The sequence below is a fragment of the Bufo bufo genome, chromosome 2 (genome assembly GCF_905171765.1).
Source record: "Bufo bufo chromosome 2, aBufBuf1.1, whole genome shotgun sequence".
In the NCBI taxonomy this organism is placed as follows: Eukaryota; Metazoa; Chordata; class Amphibia; order Anura; family Bufonidae; genus Bufo; species Bufo bufo.
In genome coordinates, this window is record NC_053390.1 from 616454672 (window position 1) to 616480347 (window position 25676).

General features: G+C 44.7%; 1 protein-coding gene across 1 annotated transcript in view; it reads right to left on the bottom strand.

The window, feature by feature from the left end:
• The window catches only part of LOC120990987 (WD repeat-containing protein 49-like), an 80840-nt gene extending 57639 nt beyond the window's left edge, over positions 1–23201 (bottom strand). The window contains exons 1-6 of the mRNA XM_040419879.1: positions 23167–23201; positions 17828–17855; positions 17527–17754; positions 7732–7820; positions 2543–2635; positions 817–862 (exon numbers count right to left, since the gene is read on the bottom strand). Coding sequence (XP_040275813.1) covers positions 817–862; positions 2543–2635; positions 7732–7820; positions 17527–17754; positions 17828–17855; positions 23167–23201 — 519 coding nt within the window. The remainder of the gene's footprint in view (positions 1–816; positions 863–2542; positions 2636–7731; positions 7821–17526; positions 17755–17827; positions 17856–23166) is intronic.
• Positions 23202–25676: the final 2475 nt, after the last annotated feature.

Sequence of the window (25676 nt, forward strand, 5' to 3'; positions counted from 1 at the left end):
CAGTATATAATTCAGCTATTAAATGGATTGTCCAGCTTCCAACACTGCTGACTTACCCTAAGGATAAGGCGTAAATATCAGATCGGCGGGGTCTAACTCCCAGCAGCACTTATATGAATCCACAAACAGATTCAATAATTATACCACAATCTCACCACATGTTACTACATCCACTGCCGAATATACTCACACTGGCCAAAGTAAAAGACAATATAAATATAGGAAATATTGTAAAATATATAGGTTTGTGTGTTATGCAATAAAAGAGATGCAGAAATCCAAGGATTTAAATGTGACATTTTCCTTTCAACATTTATTTCCTATGTAGACTCTAGGAGAGATACAGAACACCCTTAAAAAAAAAAAAGAAGAGTATAAACCATAATGTAAATAGGTATAATGTAATGAAACCAAAACACCATTTAAGCCAGCAAAATATTTTAGGAGAAATGATTGTAGTATATTTAGTCTAAACTAAGGCTGGGGTCACATCTGAGTTGGAGGCTCTGACTGGAACATCTGCCAGATATTCCATCATATTTGCCATATGATACTGCCAGTAAAATAAAAGACACCATAACAGAACCCAACATACAAAATTATAAGAAAATGGGGTCCATTGGGTGCAATTAGTGTCCGTCATATAATGTATCTATTACAGCTTGAATTTCATTTTCCTGCTCCTAGAGGAGAAGAGAGAATTGTGTCCTCGAGGCCGTTTCATCCGGTTTGTATACAGTATGGATTGCATTCTGTACAGTGCAGGGCTATTGAGCCGCACGTGTTACTCTCTGAACACTCAGAATAAGGACTTACTTGCTCATCACCAAAGTAAATGATACACTCATCAGCATCGTGTAGACTAAAAGAAAAGAAAAAAAAAAGAGATATGTCTGTAAGTGTACACAACCCCTTATAGTGTGCGTTATGACCCCCGGTGTTTAGGTCCATATCGTGTGATCTTTGGGGAAAACTGGTGCTTGCCAAGTGGTGCTAGGTGTGGAGGTGATCAGGAACATTACTATCCTGCCACTGGCGGGGACTCAAGGACCTGCAGCGGAGTCCCTGAGCAGAACTTTTCATCTAAATTTATTACAAAAGATATCTTTCTAGTTACGTACATGCACCCCATTACCTTGGTGACTCCCTCATAACTCACCAGCCTTATAAGTTCTAGTAGATTTGACACTAGTAGAGATTTTACCTGTATTTTGTATCTGTACTTTTGTATTTCAACCTATGATACTGTCTGACCTGTTACATGTGCGCTTGGCAGCTGAAGACATCTGTGTTGGTCCCATGTCCATATGTGATCGCATCACTGAGAAACATGATTTAATACGGTATATGAAAATGAGCAATTACACCTAGAGGCGCGGCTCCACTTTTATTGGCAGGACCAGGTGTGATCACGTTTTCACTGTCTGGCCCTGGAGAGGGCTGAACCTCTAGGTGTAACGGCAACGCCCCCATTGCTCCTACAGGTTCATTTACATATATAAAATTATAATTTTTCTCAGCGGTGCAGGCACATACGAACATGGGACCAACACAGATGCCTTCAGCTGCCTAAGGCCTCATGCACACGAACATAATTTCTTTCCGTGTCCGTTCTGTTTTTTTAAGGACCATATGCAGAACCGCCAAAAAAATTGAGGTTACTCCATGTGCATTCCGTTTACGTATGTCCGTATTTTCGTTCCGCAAAAAAATAGAACATGTCCTATTGATGTCCGCATTACGGACAAGGATAGTACTGTTCTATTAGGGGCCAGCTGTTCCGTTCCACAAAATACGGAATGCACACGGACGCCATCTGTGTTTTTTGCGGACCGTGTACATGAGGCCTAACACAAATTCAACAGGTCAGCCAGTTTCATAAGTACAAACCTGATAACAGATGCCCTTTAGGCACGGTCCGTGTGAGAGCGTGATTTTCCGTTATGGACACTGCTTTTTCTCAGGAGCGCACAGCATTATACTGATTTATAATGCTGTGTGTCTCTGCATGACCTGTATCTACTAAATTATACTGACAGCATTATGTTAGATACATTCTGTAGAAGTAAGGTCATACAGAGACGCACAGCACTATAAATCAGTATAATGCCATGCGCTCCTGAGAAAGATCTGTGTCCATTTTGGGGAATCATGCTCACACACGGAACATGATTTCTGCACTAGACACGCTCGTCTGAAACAGCCCTTAAGCCAAAATCAGGAACTGAACAAAAACACATAAAAAGTTTAATGACAAAAACATGCTTTTTTCCATGCATGCCTATTTTGGATGAAAAATATGGATGCAAAATACTGACCAAATCTGCACCTGCATCTGAAGTTAGAATAGGGCTCTTAGCTGTGTCGCAGCACAGTCCTACTTTTTGGCCAAAATTAAATCTAATACAGAACACAGATATAAAGTTTTTATTCATACTGTGCTACATAAATATACAGTATAACGAAGTAGAAAGCACTGTAATGTATATATAATTAGTAAATAAATATGGTCTTTTTTCTTATTTGGTTTATTTATTTTTACCTGTAACCTAGGTGCAGTGGCATTGTCTCAAAGCCAACAATCTGGCAGTATGGTTCAAAGCTGGAGAGTTCATAAAGGCGAATCTCTCTGTCACTGGAAACAGAAACACAAAGAAGTAGTAGCTTACTGGTTACCAGATCTCCTACCATCTCAGATGGCACATGGGCACGTACATCTCTGTTTACACACCCACATGATGTCGTGGAAACTATAGGGGTAACATGTCACATGAGTGGTCCCAGTTTGCTGTGGTTACATCACTAGGCATCATTAAGCAGACCTGTAAGCCGGGGACCAGAAATACCAGTATAGATAAGTTTATTGTTTAAGCATATAGGAGGGGGGGTTGTTAAACCTTGTACACCAGTTTTATGTCGTCAAAAAGACACAAATTTAACGCAAACCTGAATTATGCTAAAATTGTCGCTGTTTAATGGTTTTGTGCTGAGCTTGCCACTTTTCACAGTGTGGGTCATGGTGTTGTTGGCACGAGTCGGGGGCTTAGGATGCCTGCCACATTCTTTATAGTTGTGTCAGAGAACCAGTGGAACGTATTCCTGAATTCTACGCCAGCTTACATTATATAGACAAATATATGCGGACACCCACACCTACAGGAGCTTTTATGACGTCCCGTTCTAAATCCATTTGGAGTTGGTCCACCATTTCAGCAATTTCTGCCCATTAATCCAGAACGGTATTTGTGAGATCGGCGACTGATCTTTGATGAGAGGGTGTGGCTCCAAATTTCCATTCAGGTTCATCCCAAAGGTGTTTGATGCGGTTGAGGTCAGGGCTCTGTGTGACCAGTCAAGTTCTTCCACAACAAACTCACCCAACCAATGGCGTAACTAAAGCTGACTGGGCCCCACAGCAAATTTTTGCTGTGTCTTCGTAAATGTCCCCCTGTGTGCCTCAGCACTTGTAACGATACATGGTCTGCCACTTAGTGGCTCAGTTGCTGATGGTTCCTACACATGTCTACTTTGCAGTAATTCCACTGATGGTTGAATATCTAAGGGGGAAGAAATTTCACAAACTGACTTGTTACATTGGTGGCGTCCTATTACAGCTCTTTTTAGAATGACCCATTATTTCACAATTTGTAAAAGCAGACTGCATGGCTAGGTACTTGATTTTACAGTGACATGCAAAAGTTTGGAGCACCCCTGGTCAAAATTACTGTTACTGTGAACAGTAACAGATGAAATGTTCTCCAAAGGGTATAAAGTTAAAGATGAAACACACTTTTGAACATGTGAGTTTATGAAGAATAGACACTTGCGCTGCCGTTAGGTATATCTCTGATGCTGATGTATCCACCTTGTTTGCCGCTGCCTAGTATTGGAGGCACCCAGAGCGAAGTTGTGACGTCACACGAAGACTATCCTGAGAGTTAGAGCAAGAAGCGTCCCATCAGATCTATACAGCGCTTCCTGGAACAACGGGATCACACCACATCATGGAACGACTATTCATCAGATACAGGTAGAGATCTCGTAATTAGTGTCCTGTGTATATACATGTAATAATTCTCACCCTCCCCTACCCTCTCTGTATGCCAGCGCCGGTATTATATGCATATACACTTTTGAACATTTTAAGCAATATCAGTGAATTATTTTGGTTTTGTAAGTGAAAAACGGAAAGGAGTACCTCGCAAAAGTAAGGGAACCCAAGGACATTTGAGCGCCCAGATCGCTTTGCCCAAGGTCTCAGACCTTAAATAGCCTGTTAGGGTTAAGGCTTGTTCACAGTCATTGTTAGGAAAGGCCAGGTGATGCAAATTTTAAAGCTTTATAAATACCCAGACTCCTCTAACCTTGTCCCAAAAACTTCAGCTATGGGTTCTTCAAAGCAGCTGCCTAACACTCTGAAAATGAAAATGGCTGAGGCCCACAAAGTAGGAGAAGACTATAAGAAGACAGCAAAGTGTTTTCAGGTTGCCATTTCCTCAGTTTGAAATCTAGTTAAGAAATAATAGTTGATGATGAGGTCAAGAGAAGGTCTGGAATACCAAGAAAAATTTCTGAGACAGCTGTTCGTAGCATTGCTATAAACGAAACTCAGAACCTCTGCTTGACTGCAAAAGACATTCAGAAAGATTTAGCAGACTCTGGAGTTGTGGTACATTGTTCTACTGTTAAGCGACACCTGCACAAATATGGTCTTTCATGAAAAGAACACCTCTCCAGCCATTAAGCATAGGGGTGGATCAATCATGCTTTGTGGTTGTGTTGCAGGCAATGACACGTTTGGAACATTTCAAGGGTAGAGTAAAGAATGGATTCAATAAAATTCCAGCAAATTCTGGAAGCAAACATACCAACTGCAAAAAAAAGCTGAAGTTGTAAAGAGGGTGGCTTCTACAAGTAAATAAAGATCCTGAACACACTTCAAAATCCACAATAGACTGTCTCAAAAGGTGCAAGCTTTAGCCCCTTAGTGACCACCCTGTTTTGGGCCTTACTGACCAAGCGTTTTTCTTCCATTTTTCATCGTCACGCTCCAAGAGCTATAACTTTTTTACTTTTTCATCTATATAGCTGTATGAGGGCTTGTTTTTTGCGGGACAAGTTGTCGTTTTTAATGGCGCCATTTTGGGGTACACATAACTTTATGATTAACTTTTAATAATTCTTTCTGGGAGGGAGAAGAGAAAAACAACCATACTGCCACTGCGTTTTTACATTATAAATATTACGGTATAAATAACATAATATCTTTATTCTCTGGGTCAGTATGATTGCAGTGATACCAAATACATATAGTTTTTTTTACGCTTTACTACTTTTTTGTAATAAAACCCCTTTTTTTTTAAAGAAAAAAATGTTTTTGCCTTGCCACTTCTCAAGACCCATAACTTTTTTATTTTTCTTTATATGGAGATGTGTGCGGGCTTGATTTTTGGGGGACGACTTGTATTTATCATTGGTATCATTTTGTAGTAAATGGCGCTTTTTTGATCGCTTGTTATTACATTGTTTCGGTGGCAACTAAGAATAAATTATCAATTCTATTTATCTTTTTTTTTTTTTACGGCGTTTACTGTAGGGGATAATTTACGTGATATTTATTTAGTATGGGTCATTACGGACGCGGAAATACCAAACATATGGGCAGATTTTTTGGGCAATTTTTTTCATTGAAAAGCGTACTTTCAATGGAAAAAAAAGCGTATTTTTTTTAATGGGATTTTTTAAATTGAATTAATGATTTTATTTATTTTTTAATTTTTTTTACAACTTAATAGTCCCACAAGGGGACTATAACAGAGAGCTTTTTGATTGCTCTTAAAATGAAAAGCACTATCCCTATAGTGCATTGCATTTTAATTGCAATGCTATTCTGACATTGACCAGCAGGCTGCGCCAGAGAGGCGCAGCCTGCTGGAAATTACTCAAGGCTGGTCTGGGGCCTACATCAGACCCCAGGTAGCCTTCACACACATCAGCACCCTGCGATCGCATTTGCGGGGTGCTGATGGGAGACAGAGGGAGTCCGCTACCTCTGTCAGCACTTTACATGCGGCGGGTGCCATTGCCTGCAGCATGTAAAGTGTTAAACAGCCAGGATTGGCACTCCTGCCGGTCTGGGCTGTTAGAGCAGGGCCACAGCTCATGTGAGAGCCAGGTCCCCGCAGGTCCCATACGCCTTTTAACGACGGTCACTAAGGGGCCTTAGGCTGGGCCGTAAAAAAGCGACGGCCCAGCCTAAGGCCCCTTAGTGACTGTCGTAAAAAGGCGTATGGGTGGTCACTAAGGGGTTAAGGTTTTACCATGGCCCTCACAGTCCCCTGATCTGAACATCTTTGAAAACCTGTGGACAGACAAGAGCAGTGCATGCAAGACAGCCCAGGAATCTAACAGACCGGGAAGACTTTTGCAAGGAAGAATGGATGAAAATCCCTCAAATAAAAATTTAAAGAATATTGGTTGGCTACAAAAAGTGATTACAAGCTAATAAATGTGGTGGGGCCACCTGCTGTCACTCCCGTGACAGATGAAAGGCGATCAGAGACTGGCAACACGTGGGTTAATCTGACTGCTTCCTTGTGGATCATTTGTGTATGTGTTGTTTTGGTAATGACCTCTTGCAAGTGTTGTTTGTTTTGTCATTTAACTTCCTCTATTTATTACTGCTTACCCCTTCTGGGGGTGTGGTTTATAGCTTCAGTTTCTGGACTCTGGGCTAGCCGGTTGTTGGATCTCGGTTGAGCTCCTGGCGCTGCCTTTGCTCCATGTGAAGTTAATGTCTTCTTCCCTATTTGTATTTTGTTTGTTGTATTTCCCTGTCTTTTGGATCTAGGCCCGAGGGAGACTTCTGTTCATCCTTCTGGTGGAGGAATAGGCTGTCTCAAGTCCTGTCACTATACCAGGGCCCTACAAGGTGTGTTAGGGCTCTAGGTTCCTGTGTATGAACTTTCCTACCATCGAGGTCAGTTCATACTGATAAGTTTGTGAGGACTTGGATTAGGGTTATTCTAGGAGGTGACCTTCTCCTCTACCATAGTTTCCAGGCCTAGTTCCTGTCCCCTTTCCTCCTGTGATCGGTGTTGAGTTTTCCATCCACACCTCATCCATGACACCTGCCCCACCCGAGCCATGCCCTCTTTTCGGGCAAGTGGCAAGGCCAATTTAGTAACGGCACTTGCGCAAAGATTGCACAAAGACCATTGCAAAAGTTAGAAACATGCAGCTCTTGACTATTTTGTGCCACTAAAAGTGGCCTACTTTAATAATAAATTTGGCCCTTAGTGTTGTGTGAATCAAATGTTGCAAGTAATACTTAAAAAAGTTCAACATTGTCATAAGTAAGAAATAGAAAGTGGTAGGCAACCTTGAGATCTACTGTTGGATACTGTATCTGCCAGGGTATTTCAGAAACATTTTTTACCTATGCACTGGGTGTTATATCAGTGAGACGTGAGTAGAAGTTAACATGCAGAGGTTGGAGCCCTGAAATGTTATATTTATCCCTCATATAAAGGATAAATGTTTTTAGGTGGAAAACCCCTTTGACAGGTCACCAATGCCTGAGGCCACGTCAGTACATAATAAGGGAGTACTGTCCTAATACTGTGTTCTGGGGAAGTAATGACAATATAAATGTACTATCATCTCAGTTATCTTGTACTATTTGTAGCAACATTATCACCTTTTAATACTATGATATAATGAAATTCTTACCAAGTTCCAACAATTAACTTGTTATATTGAGGCATCAATGTGGAATCAGATATCCACTTAATTTTCCGGTTTGGTTGTTTATTCGCGTCCTGTAAAACATAATTGTAAATTCATATAATGTGCACTGATGGACGTGTTTTATTTTCTCTCATTTTCAATCCATTAATATTTCAATAATTGGTCAGAAAAGAGACTAGAATGGTCCTGCATGAAAAATGTTTTCAGGGACCCAGCGGGCCCTGCAATCCCACCATAATTACTCATATCTTGCCTGTGGAAGAAATATTTAATATAAGGTGGGCTGTGGATTGCACAGCGAACTGGGCTCACAGACAATGAATGTGGAAGTGTTCCTTAGTCTATGCAGAATCATGCCTGTTTTTAATGCAGTGCCGCCTGAGGAACCGTAGATCGCTAGCATCCAATACTGACTCTCGGCCTTGTCCCCTGCGCACATGGATTTCTCTAGATTCTCAGAATCTTTTTGATGATATTATGTACTGTAGATGTTGGAATTTTCAGTCTTCGGAATTTTATGTTGAGGACCATTTTTCTGAAATTGTTACACACTTTTTAGAAGCAGATTTTTGGCAGATTGGCGAATCTCTGCCCATCTTTGCTTCAAGGAGACTCTGCCTCTCTAACCTGCTCTTTTTATACCCAGACATGTGACTTAGGCCACTTTCACACTCGCGTTTTGTGTGGATCCGTCATGGACGGATCCGTTCAGATAATACAACCGTCTGCATCCGTTCAGAACGGATCCATTTGTATTATCTTTAACATAGCCAAGACAGATCCGTCTTGAACACCATTGAAAGTCAATGGGGACGGATCCGTTTTCTATTGCGCCAGATTGTGTCAGCGAAAACTGATCCGTCCCCATTGACTTACATTGTGTGTCAGAACGGATCCGTTTGGCTCAGTTTCATCAGACGGACACCAAAACGCTGCAAGTAGCGTTTTGGTGTCCGCCTCCAGAGCGGAATGGAGACAGAACGGAGGCAAACTGATGCATTCTGAGCGGATCCTTTTCCATTCAGAATGCATTAGGGCAAAACTGATCCGTTTTGGACCGCTTGTGGGAGCCATGAACGGATCTCACAAATGGAAAGCCAAAACGCGAGTGTGAATGTAGACTTAGTTGGAAAATACTCCTCCAGCTGTTTTATTTTTATTTTTATTAGTATCCCTTCCTTTTCCAGACTTTTGTCACCCACGTCCCAACTTTTCTGTGTTGTTGCCATGAAGTTCTAAATGATTTTTTTTTTCATGAGATGGTAAAACATCTGACTTTTAATATCTGATATGTGCTCTATGTCCTACTGTGAATAAAATATGGGTCTATGAGATTTGTAAATCATTGCATTCTGGTTTTATTTATATTTTACAGGGCGCCCCAACTTTTTTGGAATTGGGGTTGTACTTTGTAGTGGACTGAGCTAATATATTTCATTCCCACAGAAGTGAATGGGAGCAGTGCTGCAGTGACGAAGTAGACGGGTCCGTCTGCGTCCAGCCCTATTGCCGAACAGCTGATTGGAGAGGTGTCGGCAGCCAGTGATGGCCGTCCTGAGGATAGGCAATCACATAATAAAAGGTTCTGCTATATATACCATGCTGTTTGCCTCATTGTCTGCCTTAGTGTCAATGTTTTTACCTACCGTATATGCTAACCTATTCATGTGTATCGCCCTGGTCTAGTCTATTGTAATTTCTAATGCCAGCCCGACTGGTCTTCTGCCATGCCAAGCCACAGCTCAGCTACTCGAGGTGTGTTTCAACTCTGCACGTCCACAGTTCAGCAGTGAACAGCACCACTACAGCTCTGCTACTTTAAGTGTGTGTCCTCTGGACTATGGCGCTAATTTATCATGTCTTTAGTCTAGAATATGGTCTTTTGCAAAATTCTGGACTCGTTTATGAGGAAAGAAATTGCAAATTATTGCATTTTTACACCACTCCAGTTTTGAAATAAGGGTGGGAAAGTGGGCATGGTTAGCCATGTTAAGGAGTTAAGGAGCTTTACGCCAGTCTGAGACTTTATACAAAGTTAATCTCACTCCAGTAGGAGGGTGGAATAGGAAAACTGCAGTAGCTTTCCTAGACAAAAGTGTTAGGTTTAAAGGGGTTGTCTCCCTTCAACAAATGGCATTTGTCATGTAGAGAAAGTTAATACAAGCCACTTACTAATGTATTGGGATTGTCCATATTGCCTTCTTTGCAGGGTGATTCATTTTTTCATCATATTATACACTGCTCACCTCCAGGGCTTATTTCCACCCTGCAATCCATCAGCGGTGGTAGTGATTGCACACTATAGGAAAAGGGGCCAACCTCTCTGGTGGCCGGGACCACGGGAGCGCATCTCCTGTCTCAACTGCCTGGAACCCCTAGAAGCGAGCAGTGTACAATGCGAGGCCGACACTTTTTCCTATAGTGTGCAAGCACGACCACCGCTGATGGATTGCCCTGGACATGAGCAGTGCAGTATGTGATGGAAAAATGTATCAAGCTAAAAGGAAGCAATATGGACAATCACAATACATTAGTAAGTGCCTTGTACTAACTGTCTCTACATGATAAATGCCATTTGCTGAAGGAAGACAACCCCTTTAAACCTAACACTTATGGACAATCACAATACATTAGTAAGTGTCTTGTCTACATGATAAATGTGTTGATTCTTGGGCTATGTTCATACATGCCTGTTGTTCACCGTTGTGTCCACCTAAAGATCCATATTCCTATCTAATGTTACTGAATCTGAACGGTTTCTTGATGTGGTATATACTGTTAACAAGGTCGGTCACACTTTGCTACAGAGTTTGTTTGCAGTACCAAGAGACAGCATCAAATGTCTCAGCTTCCAGCTGGACCAGGCATCAGTGACTGGATGTGGTAGATACTGATGCACAGGTCATTGATGTTTCACTCTTTCCTTGGGAATTTCTATCCAATGCAAGGAAGCAGAATCCAAAGCTCTTGATTGTATATAACTGCTCCTTGAAACTTTCCTCCATAAGTTTGGTGTACACTTGTCCTTCTGGGAGATGTGGAATGACAGGTGTGCAAACTTACAGAAGGGATTCAAGGAGGGATGAACAATCTGGAGCATTGCATGCCACCTCCTGGCACTGGAAAGAAACTCCCAAACAAAAAGTGAAACAACCATGACCCATGCGCCAGTATTTACCATATTCTGTCACTGAACGTCAAAGAAACTTGTGGATTACCTGATCTTGGACGTTAAGAGTCTTAGGGTACATGCACACGTTCAGGATTCATGTGCGGAGCATCCGCACTGAAATACGCAGGTGTTCGCAGGCAAATCTGTGCAGTCAATCCGCATCAATTGGTGCAGATTTGGTGCGGATTTTCCGCATGCGGATTTTACTAAGTGAATGAAGAAAATCCGGTCAGGAAAAATAAAATAAATTGACATGCTGCGGATTTTAAAATCCGCACCGCAGGTCAAAATCCGTGTGGAAAAAATCTGCATCGTGTGCACTGAGAATTTCAAATTCTCATAGAATAAAATGTACATGACCTACAGTGCGGATTTTCCGCACGCAAATCCGCGCGGAAAATCCGCACGCAATTCTGATTGTGTGCATTAATGTCCAAGATCAGAAAATCCACAAGACTTAGACGTAGACTAAGGAGCAGCATAAGTTTTTTTTCTATTACAGTATCTCACACAAGTGAGTACACCCCTCACATTTTTGTGAATATTTTATTATCTTTTCATGGGACAACACTGAAGATCTGACACTTTGATACAATGTAAAGTGGTCCGTGTACAGCTCGTATAACAGTGTAAATTTGGTGTGTCCTCAAAATAACTCAACACACAGTCATTAATGTCTAAACCACTGGTAACAAGAGTGAGTACACCCATAAGTGAAAATGGCCAAATTGTGCCCAAAGTGTCAATATTTTGTGTGGCAACCATTATTTTCCAGCACTGCCTTTTCTCTCTTGGGGCATGGAGTTCACTAGAATCTTCTTCCACTCCTCCATGATGACATCATGTAGCTGGTGGATGTTAGAGACCTTGCGCTCCTCCACCTTGCATTTCAGGATGCCCCACAGATGCTCAATAGGTCTTAGGCGAGGCAGCAGCCCAGTTTCCGAAGGGAGCGGATCATGCTCTGCTTCAGTATGTCATAGTACATGATGGTATTCATGGTTCCCTTAATGAACTGTACCTCCCCAGAGCCGGCAGCACTCATACAGCCCCAAACCATGACACTCTCACCTCCATGCTGGCAGCAGTCATACGTCTATTTTGAAAAGACAACCTCTGGATATGACGCTGAGTACGTGCACTCAACTTCTTTGGTCGACCATGGCGAGGCCTGTTCTGAGTGGAACCTGTCTTGTTAAACCACTGTTTGGTCTTGGCCACCATGCTGCAGCTTAGCGTCGGGGTGCTGGCAATCTTCTTATAGCCTAGGCCATCTTTATGTAGAGCAACAATTCTTTATCTCAGATCCTCAGAGAGTTCTTTGCCATGAGGTGCCATGTGGAACTTCCAGTGACCAGTATGAGAGAGTATGAGAGCGATAACAGCAAATTTATCACACCTTCTCCCCATTCACACCTGAGACCTTGTAACTCTAATGAGTCACATGACACCGGAGAGGGGAAATGGCTAATTGGGCACAATTTGGCCATTCTCACTTGGGGTGTACCCTCTCTTGTTACCAGCGGTTTAGACATTAATGGCTGTGTATTGAGTTATTTTGAGCAGTGGCGTAGCTATAGGGGTTGCAGCAATTGCGACCGGGCCCCCTCCAGGAGAGACAGATGCGGCAGTGGGCAGCATCGCTATAGCAGCGCCATTGGGCCCGGTCCGCCTGCTGAGGATGCGGCCTCCCCCCCCATCATTGGTGGCAGCGGCAGTTCTGATCGGAGTCCCAGCAGTGTAATGCTGGGGCTCCTATCGGTTACCATGGCAGCCAGGACCCTACTGAAGTCCTGGATGCCATGGCCAGTTATTCTGTAGCATACTTACATGCGCTGTGGCCGCTCCTCCTTCTTGTAACTCGTCACAGGTCTGTGCGGCGCATTACTATAAGCATAAGCAATGCGCCACACAGACCTGTGAGTTACAAGAAGAAGAAGTGCCCGGCGGCCACAGCGCATGTAAGTATTCTGCTGACTAACTAACCATGGCAGCCAGGACTTCAGTAGCATCCTGGCTGCCATGGTAACCGATCGGAGCCCCAGCATTACACTGCTGGGACTCCGATCGGAACTGCCGCTGCCACCAATGTTGGGGGGGGGGGCACACTGCCCACCAATAATTATAATACTGGGGGGGGCTTGCACTGCCCACCAATGATTATAATACTGGGGGGGGCGCACTTCCCACCAATGATTTTAATACAAGGGGGGAGGGCGCACTGCCCACCAATGATTTTAATACTGGGGGGAGGGCTTGCACTGCCCACCAATGATTATAATACTGGGGGTGGGCGCACTGCCCACCAATGATTTTAATACCAGGGGGGGGGGGGGGCGCACTGCCCACCAATGATTTTAATACTGGGGGGGGGGGCTTGCACTGCCCACCAATGATTATAATACTGGGGGGGCGCACTCCCCACCAATGATTTTAATACCGGGGAGGGTGCACTGCCCACAAATGATTTTAATACCGGGGGGGGGGGCGCACTGCCTACCAATAATTATAATACTTGGGGGCACACTGCCCACCAATGATTTTAATACCGGGGGGGAGGGCGCACTGCCCACCAATGATTTTAATACTGGGGGGGAGGGCTTGCACTGCCCACCAATGATTATAATACTGGGGGGGCGCACTGCCCACCAATGATTTTAATACCGGGGAGGGCGCACTGCCCACCAATGATTTTAATACAGGGGAGGGTGCACTGCCCACCAATGATTTTAATACAGGGGAGGGTGCACTGCCCACCAATGATTTTAATACCGGGGGGGAGGGTGCACTGCCCACCAATGATTTTAATACTGGGGGGGAGGGCTTGCACTGCCCACCAATGATTATAATACTGGGGGGGCGCACTGCCCACCAATGATTTTAATACCGGGGAGGGCGCACTGCCCACCAATGATTTTAATACAGGGGAGGGTGCACTGCCCACCAATGATTTTAATACCGGGGAGGGTGCACTGCCCACCAATGATTTTAATACCGGGGAGGGGGGGTGCGCACTGCAGACCAATGATTTTAATACCGGGGAGGGGCGCACTGCCCACCAATGATTTTAATACAGGGGAGGGTGCACTGCCCACCAATGATTTTAATACCGGGGAGGGCGCACTGGGGGCTGATTGAGAGGCACTGGGGGCTAATGGAGAAAGTACTAGGCGCTGGTGAGAGGCACTGGGGGCTGATGGAGATGCACTGACTGGGGGCTGATGGAGAGGCACTGAAGGCCGCTGGTGAGAGGCACTGGGAGCTGATTGAGAGGCACTGGGGGCTGGTGGAGAGGCACTGGGGGCTGGTGGAGAGGCTACTAGGGGCTGGTGGAGAGGCTACTGGGGGCTGGTGGAGAGGCTACTGGGGGCTGTTATAAGGCTAATGGGGGCTGCTATAAGGCATGGGGCTCTTATCTGAGGTCTGATTGGGGGTCATTCATATTGGGGTCTGAGCTGAGGTGTTATCTGAGGTCTTATTGGGGTCTTATTAGCATTGGGAATCTTATTGGGGCTGTTAGCTGAGGTCTGATTAACATTGGGGGTCTGATTGGTGGTCTGACCTGAGGTATAATGAAAAAATTTTTTTTTTCCGGAGCAGCTTGGAGAAAAAAGGCCTCAGTCTCCCACACTCCTTCTGCCTGGCCAAGCCAGCCAGCACCCCTGAGGCCAAGCCAGCCAGCACCCCTGAGGCCAAGCCAGCAAAGCACCCCTGAGGCCAAGCCTGCAAAGCACCCCTGAGGCCAAGCCTGCAAAGCACCCCTGAGGCCAAGCCTGCAAAGCACCCCTGAGGCCAAGCCTGCAAAGCACCCCTGAGGCCAAGCCTGCAAAGCACCCCTGAGGCCAAGCCTGCAAAGCACCCTGAGGCCAAGCCTGCAAAGCACCCCTGAGGCCAAGCCTGCAAAGCACCCCTGAGGCCAAGCCTGCAAAGCACCCCTGAGGCCAAGCCTGCAAAGCACCCCTGAGGCCAAGCCTGCAAAGCACCCCTGAGGCCAAGCCTGCAAAGAACCCCTGAGGCCAAGCCAGCCAGCACCCCTGAGGCCAAGCCTGCCAGCACCCATGAGGCCAAGCCTGCCAGCACCCATGAGGCCAAGCCTGCCAGCACCCCTGAGACCAAGCCTGCCAGCACCCGTGAAGCCAAGCCACCCAACACCCCTGAGGCCAAGCCTGTCAGCACCCCTGAGGCTAAGCCAGCCAGCACTCCTGAGTCTTCAGAACTGTAAATTATATATAAAGGGAGCTTATAATATGAAAGAAACGAATTATGTCTGAACAGACATATAGCGCAAATTCCAGTTTTTGTTTATGTTGCACTGAATTTTCTGCAAAATATATATACACTGCGTGCAGAATTATTAGGCAAATTAGTATTTTGACCACATCATCCTCTTTATGTATGTTGTCTTACTCCAAGCTGAAAGCCTACTACCAATTAAGCATATTAGGTGATGTGCATCTCTGTAATGAGAAGGGGTGTGGTCTAATGACATCAACACCCTATATTAGGTGTGCATGATTATTAGGCAACTTCCTTTCCTTTGGCAAAATGGGTCAAAAGAAGGACTTGACAGGCTCAGAAAAGTCAAAAATAGTGAGATATCTTGCAGAGGGATGCAGCACTCTTAAAATTGCAAAGCTTCTGAAGCGTGATCATCGAACAATCAAGCGTTTCATTCAAAATAGTCAACAGGGTCGCAAGAAGCGTGTGGAAAAACCAAGGCGCAAAAATAACTGCCCATGAAATGAGAAAAGTCAAGCGTGCAGCTGCCAAGATGCCACTTGCCACCAGTTTGGCCATATTTCAGAGCTGCAACATCACTGGAGTGCCCAAAAGCACAAGGTGTGCAATCCTCAGAGACATGGCCAAGGTAAGAAAGGCTGAAAGACAACCACCACTGAACAAGACACTGAACAAGCTGAAACGTCAAGACTGGGCCAAGAAATATCTCAAGACTGATTTTTCTAAGGTTTTATGGACTGATGAAATGAGAGTGAGTCTTGATGGGCCAGATGGATGGGCCCGTGGCTGGATTGGTAAAGGGCAGAGAGCTCCAGTCCGACTCAGACGCCAGCAAGGTGGAGGTGGAGTACTGGTTTGGGCTGGTATCATCAAAGATGAGCTTGTGGGGCCTTTTCGGGTTGAGGATGGAGTCAAGCTCAACTCCCAGTCCTACTGCCAGTTTCTGGAAGACACCTTCTTCAAGCTGTGGTACAGGAAGAAGTCTGCATCCTTCAAGAAAAACATGCTTTTCATGAAGGACAATGCTCCATCACACGCGTCCAAGTACTCCACAGCGTGGCTGGCAAGAAAGGGTATAAAAGAAGAAAATCTAATGACATGGCCTCCTTGTTCACCTGATCTGAACCCCATTGAGAACCTGTGGTCCATCATCAAATGTGAGATTTACAAGGAGGGAAAACAGTACACCTCTCTGAACAGTGTCTGGGAGGCTGTGGTTGCTGCTGCACGCAATGTTGATGGTGAACAGATCAAAACACTGACAGAATCCATGGATGGCAGGCTTTTGAGTGTCCTTAGAAAGAAAGGTGGCTATATTGGTCAATGATTTGTTTTTGAATGTCAGAAATGTATATTTGTGAATGTTGAGATGTTATATTGGTTTCACTAGTAAAAATAAATAATTGAAATGGGTATATATTTGTTTTTTGTTAAGTTGCCTAATAATTATGCACAGTAATAGTCACCTGCACACACAGATATCCCCCTAAAATAGCTAAAACTAAAAACAAACTAAAAACTACTTCCAAAAATATTCAGCTTTGATATTAATGAGTTTTTTTGGGTTCATTGAGAACATGGTTGTTGTTCAATAATAAAATTAATCCTCAAAAATACAACTTGCCTAATAATTCTGCACTCCCTGTATATATTTATTTATTTTTTGGGGATGGGGGGGGGGGGGGGGTGGTTCAGGGTGGCAGTGGATCTTGGGGGAGTTCCCACACTTTTTTTCCCAGGACTTGACCCCTGGAGTGGTCCCGCAGTCTGGGCGGCAGTTCTGACTAGTCCTACTTTAATACACAGACATTTAGATTCATGCATTTCCTACACTGGCACAAATGCGTTGCCAGTGACCAACAGTCCTACGCGTAACCGTCGCAAGTGCATGAGGAGCTTCGGATGTGGTGGCAAGGTCCAAGAGGTATGTGGGGGTGGGAGATCCGGGAGGGGGGGGGGGCATAAATTTTTTTTGCTATGGGGCCCAGTCATTTCCAGCTACGCCCCTGATTTTGAGGATACACCACATTTATACTGTTATACAAGCTGTACACGGACTACTTTACATTGGATCAAAGTGTCATATCTTCAGTGTTGTCCCATGAAAAGATATTATTAAATATTTACAAAAATGTGAGGGGTGTACTCACTTTTGTCAAATACTGTACTTTGAGACTAAATATGGGGGCATGATCAACTCTTAGCGGTGCTCCTTTTTTCACAGAGGCAGTTTTTTTGTTGTTTTCTCAGGATCTCCCCATACAGAGGCAGATTTTTCCTGAGTCCAAATAATACAAAAAGCAGTCTCTCGCTCTCTCTGACAAAATAGTTATCTTACAGCCATCTCCCAGTCTCACCAAACTTACCAGAATGCAGCGACTTTTCTTCAACTTAAGATCTGGTGTCCAGACTGAGACTATACCATCTTGACCTACTGCCAATACAGTATTATCTGGCATGGGTGATATCTGGATAAATGGTTCTCTGTGTGGACTACTCTCTGTTGCTATTGCAGGAAGGTGGAAGGAGACTCTGTTATCATCTTTCCGCTGAAAGTGATGTTGAAGTGACACTTGTTCTACCATTTGTGCCATCTGTAGGAAACCATGACATAAAATCTATGTAAACACATTGGACAAACCTAATCCACAATATCAAGTATTGTACCTTGGAGAAAGCAACATTATTGAAATCACTAAAGGAAGTAACAAATAAAGGGAGTCACTTATTAGGCAGAAATACTCCTATATTGGGTGTATTTCTTGTGCAGATTACGGCGCCAAGGTCCTTCGCCCTGTAATCTGCGACTTTTCCCCGCTCGCGCCAGGTCTAAAAAAGTGGGGGTGGCGTGGACGGGGACTGGCCGGCAGGGCCATCTCATTTACATAGAAACATAGAATGTGTCGGCAGATAAGAACCATTTGGCCCATCTAGTCTGCCCAATATACTAAATACTATGAATAGTCCCTGGCCCTATCTTATATGAAGGATAGCCTTATGCCTATCCCATGCATGCTTAAAATCCTTCACTGTATTTGCAGCTACCACTTCTGCAGGAAGGCTATTCCATGCATCCACTACTCTCTCAGTAAAGTAATACTTCCTTATATTACTTTTAAACCTTTGCCCCTCTAATTTAAAACTGTGTCCTCTTGTGGTAGTTTTTCTTCTTTTAAATATGCTCTCCTCCTTTACCGAGTTGATTCCCTTTATGTATTTAAAAGTTTCTATCATATCCCCTCTGTCTCTTCTTTCTTCCAAGCTATACATATTAAGGTCCTTTAACCTTTCCTGGTAAGTTTTATCCTGCAATCCATGTACTAGTTTAGTAGCTCTTCTCTGAACTCTCTCTAGAGTATCTATATCCTTCTGGAGATATGGCCTCCAGTACTGCGCACAATACTCCAAGTGAGGTCTCACCAGTGTTCTGTACAGCGGCATAAGCACTTCACTCTTTCTACTGCTTATACCTCTCCCTATACATCCAAGCATTCTGCTGGCATTTCGTGCTGCTCTATTACATTGTCTTCCCACCTTTAAGTCTTCTGAAATAATTACTCCTAAATCCCTTTCCTCAGATACTGAGGTCAGGACTGTGTCAAATATTCTATATTCTGCCCTTGGGTTTTTACGCCCCAGGTGCATTATCTTGCACTTATCCACATTAAATTTCAGTTTCCAGAGTTCTGACCATTCTTCTAGTTTTCCTAAATCCTTTTCCATTTGGCGTTTCCCTCCAGGAACATCAACCCTGTTACATATCTTTGTGTCATCAGCAAAAAGACAAACCTTACCATCGAGGCCTTTTGCAATATCACTTATGAAGATATTAAACAAAATTGGTCCCAGTACAGATCCCTGTGGAACCCCACTGGTAACATGACCTTGTTTTGAATGTTCTCCATTGACTACAAACCCTCTGCTGTCTGTCACTCAGCCACTGCTAATCCACTCAACAATATGGGAGTCCATGCTCAATGACTGCAGTTTATTGATAAGTCTTCTATGTGGGACAGTGTCAAAAGCCTTACTAAAATCTAGATATGCGATGTCTACTGCACCTCCACCGTCTATTATTTTAGTCACCCAGTCAAAAAAATCTATAAGATTTGCTTGACATGATCTCCCTGAAGTAAACCCATGTTGTTTTTCATCTTGCAATCCATGGGATTTTAGATGTTCCACAATCCTATCCTTTAATAGGGTTTCCATTAATTTGCCTACTATTGATGTCAGACTCACTGGTCTTAGTTGCTCGATTCCTCCTACTACCTTTCTTGTGAATGGGCACGACATTTGCCATTTTATAAGTGGATTTCAAGTTTCCACACTGCATGTAACTGCGCGGAAACACAAAATCCGCATGCAACAGCATGGAAACATGAAATCCGCATGTAACAGCGTGGAAACATGAAATCCGCATGTAACAGCGTGGAAACATGAAATCTGCATGTAACAGCGTGGAAACATGAAATATGCATGTACAGTGCCTTGCAAAAGTATTCGCCCCCCTTGACTTTTTTCGTGTTTTGGTGCCTCACAACCTGGAATTAACATGGATTGTTTGAGGATTTGCATCATCTAATTTACAGAACATGCCCGCAACTTTGAAGATTTTTTTTATTTTTTATTGTGAAGCGAACAACAAATAGGACAAAATAACAGAAAAGGTCAATGTGCATAACTATTCACCCCCCTAAAGTCAATACTTTGTAGAGCCACCTTTTGCGGCAATCACAGCTCCAAGTCGCTTTGGATAAGTCTCTTGCCACATCTTACCACTGGGATTTTTGCCCATTCCTCCTTGCAAAACTGCTCCAGCTCCTTCAAGTTGGATGTTTTGCGCTTGTGAACAGCAATCTTTAAGTCTGACCACAGATTTTCCATTGGATTGAGATCTGGGCTTTGACTAGGCCATTCCAACACATTTACATGTCTCCCCGTAAACCACTCAAGTGTTGCTTTAGCAGTGTGTTTGGGGTCATTGTCCTGCTGGAAGGTGAACCTCCGTCCTAGCCTCAGATCACGCACAGAGTGGTACAGGTTTTGCTGAAGAATATCCCTGTATTTAGCCCATCCATCTTTCCCTCAACTCTGACCAGTATTCCCAGTCCCGGGCCCCACAGCATGATGCTGCCACCACCATGTCTCACTGTGGGGATGGTGTTCTTTGGGTGATGTGTTGGCTTTGCGCCAGCCATTACGTTTTCTTTGATGGCCGAAAAGTTCCATTTTAGTCTCATCCGACCAGAGCACCTTCCTCCATACATTTTGGGAGTCTCCTACATGCCTTTTCGTAAACTCACAACGTGCCTTATTGTTTTTAGCTGAAAGTAATGGCTTTCTTCTGGTTACTGTGCCATAAAGCCCAACTCTATGGAGCGTTCGGCTTATTGTCATCATATATACAGACACTCCAGTCTCTGCTGTGGAACTCTGCAGCTCCTCCAGGGTTACCTTAGGTCTCTGTGCTGCCTCTGATTAAAGGGATTCTGTCACCTCGTTTTAGCCTATAGAGCTGCGGACATGCACGGCTAGATCGCCGCTAGCATGTCCGCAATATACCGGTCCCATAGGGCTGTGTGCTTTAATTGTGTTCAAATTTTTTTAGAGATATGTAAATGAGCCTGGTAAGGAGCGCAAGGGGCTGCACTAAACTTCTTGGAGCCCAGCAACGCCCCCTGTGAAGGAGCCCAGCACCGCTTGCGTTCTCCGAATCTTCTACTTGCTCACAGTCAGATCGCCGTAATCTCGCGATGCGCAGTGCCGGCATAGTGTTCCTTCCCTGTGCTGGCATCAGCCTCAGGGAAGGAACTGCACATGTGCGAGCTCACGCATCGCGAGATTACGGCAATCTAACTTTGTGAGAAAGGAGGAGATTCGGAGGACGCAGGCGGTGCTGGGCTCCAAGAAGTTTAGTGCAGCCCTTTGCGCTCCTTACCAGGCTCATTTACATATCTATAAAATCATTTTTTAAACACAATAAAAGCACACAGCCCTATAGGACAGATATATTGCGGACATGTTAGCGGCGATCTAGCCGTGCATGTCCGCAGCTCTATAGGCTAAAACGAGGTGACAGAATCCCTTTAATGCCCTCCTTGCCCAGTCTGTGAGTTTTGGTGGGCGGCTGTCTCTTGGCAGGTTTGCTGTTGTGCCATGTTCTTTCCATTTGGTTATGATAGATCTGATGGTGCTCCTGGGATCATCAAAGATTTGGATATATTTCATAACCTAACCCTGACTTGTACTTCTCAACAACATTGTCCCTTACTTGTTTGAAGAGTTCCTTGGTCTTCTTGGCAGTGTTTGGTTAGTGATGCCTCTTGCTTAGGTGTTGCAGCCTCTGGGGCCTTTCAGAAAAGGTGTGTGTATATGTAATGTACAGATCATGTGACACTTAGATTGCACACAGGTGGACATCATTTCACTAATTATGTGACTTCTGAAGGTAATTGGTTGCACCAGAGCTTTCTATGGGCTTCCTAACAATGGGGGTGAATACATACGCACATGCAAATTGTCTGTTTTCTATTTCTAGACAATAGTTTTATTTATATATTTTTCACTTCACCAACTTAGACTATTGTGTTCTGATCCATCACATACAATTCAGATTAACAAAACATTGAACTTAAGGCTGTAATGTAACAAAACACGAAAAAAGTCAAGGGGGGTGAATACTTTTGCAAGGCACTGTAACAGCGTGGAAACATGAAATCCGCATGTAACAGCGTGGAAACATGAAATCCGCATGTAACAGCGTGGAAACATGAAATCCGCATGTAACAGCGTGGAAACATGAAATCCGCATGTGACAGCGTGGAAACATGAAATCCGCATGTGACAGCGTGGAAACATGAAATCTGCATGTAACAGCATGAAAACACGAAATCTGCATGTAACAGCGTGGAAACATGAAATCCGCATGTAACAGCGTGGAAACATGAAATCTGCATGTAACAGCGTGGAAACATGAAATCCGCATGTAACAGCGTGGAAACATGAAATCCGCATGTGACAGCGTGGAAACATGAAATCCGCATGTAACAGCGTGGAAACATGAAATCCGCATGTAACAGCGTGGAAACATGAAATCCGCATGTAACAGCGTGGAAACATGAAATCCGCATGTAACAGCGTGGAAACATGAAATCCGCATGTAACAGCGTGGAAACATGAAATCCGCATGTAACAGCGTGTGGAAACATGAAATCCGCATGTAACAGCGTGGAAACATGAAATCGCATGTAACAGCATGAAAACACGAAATCTGCATGTAACAGCATGAAAACACGAAATCTGCATGTAACAGCATGGAAACATGAAATCCGCATGTAACAGCGTGGAAACATGAAATCCGCATGTGACAGCGTGGAAACATGAAATCCGCATGTAACAGCGTGGAAACATGAAATCCGCATGTAACAGCGTGGAAACATGAAATCCGCATGTGACAGCGTGGAAACATGAAATCCGCATGTAACAGCGTGGAAACATGAAATCCGCATGTGACAGCGTGGAAACATGAAATCCGCATGTGACAGCGCGGAAACATGAAATCCGCATGTGACAGCGTGGAAACATGAAATCCGCATGTAACAGCGTGGAAACATGAAATCCGCATGTAACAGCGTGGAAACATGAAATCCGCATGTGACAGCGTGGAAACATGAAATCCGCATGTAACAGCGTGGAAACATGAAATCCGCATGTGACAGCGTGGAAACATGACATCCGCATGTAACAGCGTGGAAACATGAAATCCGCATGTAACAGCGTGGAAACATGAAATCAGCATGTAACAGCGTGGAAACATGACATCCGCATGTAACAGCGTGGAAACATGAAATCCGCATGTAACAGCGTGGAAACATGGAAATCCGCATGTAACAGCGTGGAAACAATGAAATCCGCATGTAACAGCGTGGAAACATGAAATCCGCATGTGACAGTGTGGAAACATGAAATCCGCATGTAACAGCGTGGAAACGGAAGAGTCATACCTGCCACTTTGGTTCTCCACGCTGCGCATGTCCATCTTCCAGTCCCAATAGGTGTTAACATCCACCGCGGCATGGGCACATGCTCTGCTTCAGCGGTGACATGCTGCTTGTGGCATGCCTATGCTGCGTCAACGGGGACTGGAACATGGGCATGTAGAAGGCAGCACGGAGGACAGCACACCGTGTGCTGTCCGCATCCTTATGTCCGTTCTGTAGCCCCGCAAAAAAGATAGAACATGTCCTATTCTTGTTTTGTGGACAAGGATAGGCATTGTTACAATGGGTCCGCAATCATCCATATTTTTGGGGGATCTGTGTTTTGCGGACCACAAAATACATACGGTCGTGTGCATGAGCCCCAGGCCTAATCTTTTTACCAATTAGCATGTCTGCACTGGTGTAATGATCAATCACTAGCTGAATAGCCATATACACACATACTGCATGAGGATGAAACGCCCCCCACCTGGGGTTTTGAAGGAAAGACCCCAGCTTTACCTACAAATTCATGTGCCCATTGTCCGGTTGGCTTCAGGCTACACGCGGCAGCCGGAGCGTGCACACAGATTTAAGAGTTGGTTCCAGTACTTACTGTGAGCGGGCAGAGAGGAGCACAGCTCTGGAGAAGTGTGTGGTGCAGTGGCAGCAGCTCCTGAGCCATGTCCAGGTTACCATGGTGACATCAGAAACATTGGGTGACACTGGGTCAGAAGAGTAGAACAATGGTGAATGCAACATACCTTTCTGCAGAGATCACAGGCCTTTTTGTGCCAGACATGTCTAACGGAATCTCTTCAGGACAACAAACTGAACCTGTGCAAGGGTCCACCAGGGGTCTGTAAACTTCCCAAATCTGAAAGTGGTCACTAACGGGTACAATGACGATGGAGAATTGTATGGCAGCTTTATTCTCCTTAGAAATATCCTTCTAGTCAGGACAGTGAAGTTTCTGGTTTGCTGGCAGTAGATAGTGCTGTCTAATGGCAAATACTGATTCTGTATGGGAACAAGCGGCGGCATTAGCGATCGCTCCTCCCTATACTGTGGAGGAGATCGCTGCATCTACCTGTAACAGTCACCTCCATTGATGAGCAGGGGTTTGTCAGGAAGGAACGCTTCCATCCAGACAATCGTCTGCTCAGTTGAGCAGTGTAAGGGGGCCTTTAGATTGATCACTTATCCTAAGGATAGGTCATGAATATCAGAGTCGGCAGGGGTCCAACACCCCAGAACCCCCATGGTCAGCTGTTTCGGGCACCCACTGGGTGTTTCGGAAAGTTTACAGTGGACAGAGCTAAAAGAAGGCGCCATCCACTGTGTAGTGGCCATGCAGGGTACTGCAGCTCAGCGCCCATTCAAGTGAAAGGTATCTGAGCTGCAGTGAGCTGGCGCCAGAAACTGCGCAGTGGACGGTGCTTTCTGCTGCCCCAAACAGCTGATTTTTTGGGTGTGTCTTTGGGAATTTGTGCCCATTTCTGTTCAATGGTGTGAAGGCAGGGCTCTGTGCAGGCTACTAAAGTTCTCCCACACTAAACCCATTAAAGGGTTTTTCTGAGACTTACATACTGATGACTAGGGATGAGCGAACTTGTGTTTTAAAGTTCGGCGTACAAGGTTCGGGTTATCTAAGAATTCTGCTATGGATTCCATTACCACGGACCGTAACTTATGGTTCATGGTAGCGGAATCCATAATGGAATTCTTACATACCCCAAATCTTGTACGCCGAACTTGAAAACACAAGTTCGCTCATCCCTACTGACGATAGGTCATCCGTATCTGATCAGTGGGGGTCTGACTTCCGGATGGGTCATCAGCTGTAAAGAGTTGGAAACCCCTTTTAAACCAGGTCTTTATGGAGGACACACAAAACCAGTTGCTCACTGTGTTGCCTTATTAAGTTCAGGGGCGGCCTCCCTTCTTACTACGTATATCCAACCAAGCACCTCCTTAAGCGCCGGCCGGGCCCTTGCTGCAGACCGCAAATTGTGGGCACTGGCCGTTTGTGCACCACATGACAGATGCGGACCCATTCACTTTAATGGGGTCTGCAATCCACATCCACCGATGCATGCTTTCCTTTTTTGCGGTGCGGAGGCACAGACAGAAAAACCACAGAAGCGCTCCGCAGTGCTTACATGTGGTTCCGTGCCTCTATTCCACACCAACCTTTACGGATTACGGACCCCTTCAAGTGAATGGGTCCGCATCCGTGATGTGGTGCACAAACAGACGGTGCCCGAATATGGGGATCCGCTGTTTGCGGGCCACAATATGGGCAACGGCCGACAATGGTCACATGCATAAGTGTCTCGCTTCAGCAAATGGCATTTATCATGTAGAGAGAGTTAATACAAGGCACTTACTAATGTATTGTGATTGTCTATATTGTCTCCTTTGCTGGCTGGATTCATTTTTCCATCACATTATACACTGCTCATATCCATGGCTTCTTCACATCAATGCATCAGGCAGGCGTTCCGTACCATGCTGTTAAGGCCTCATGCATT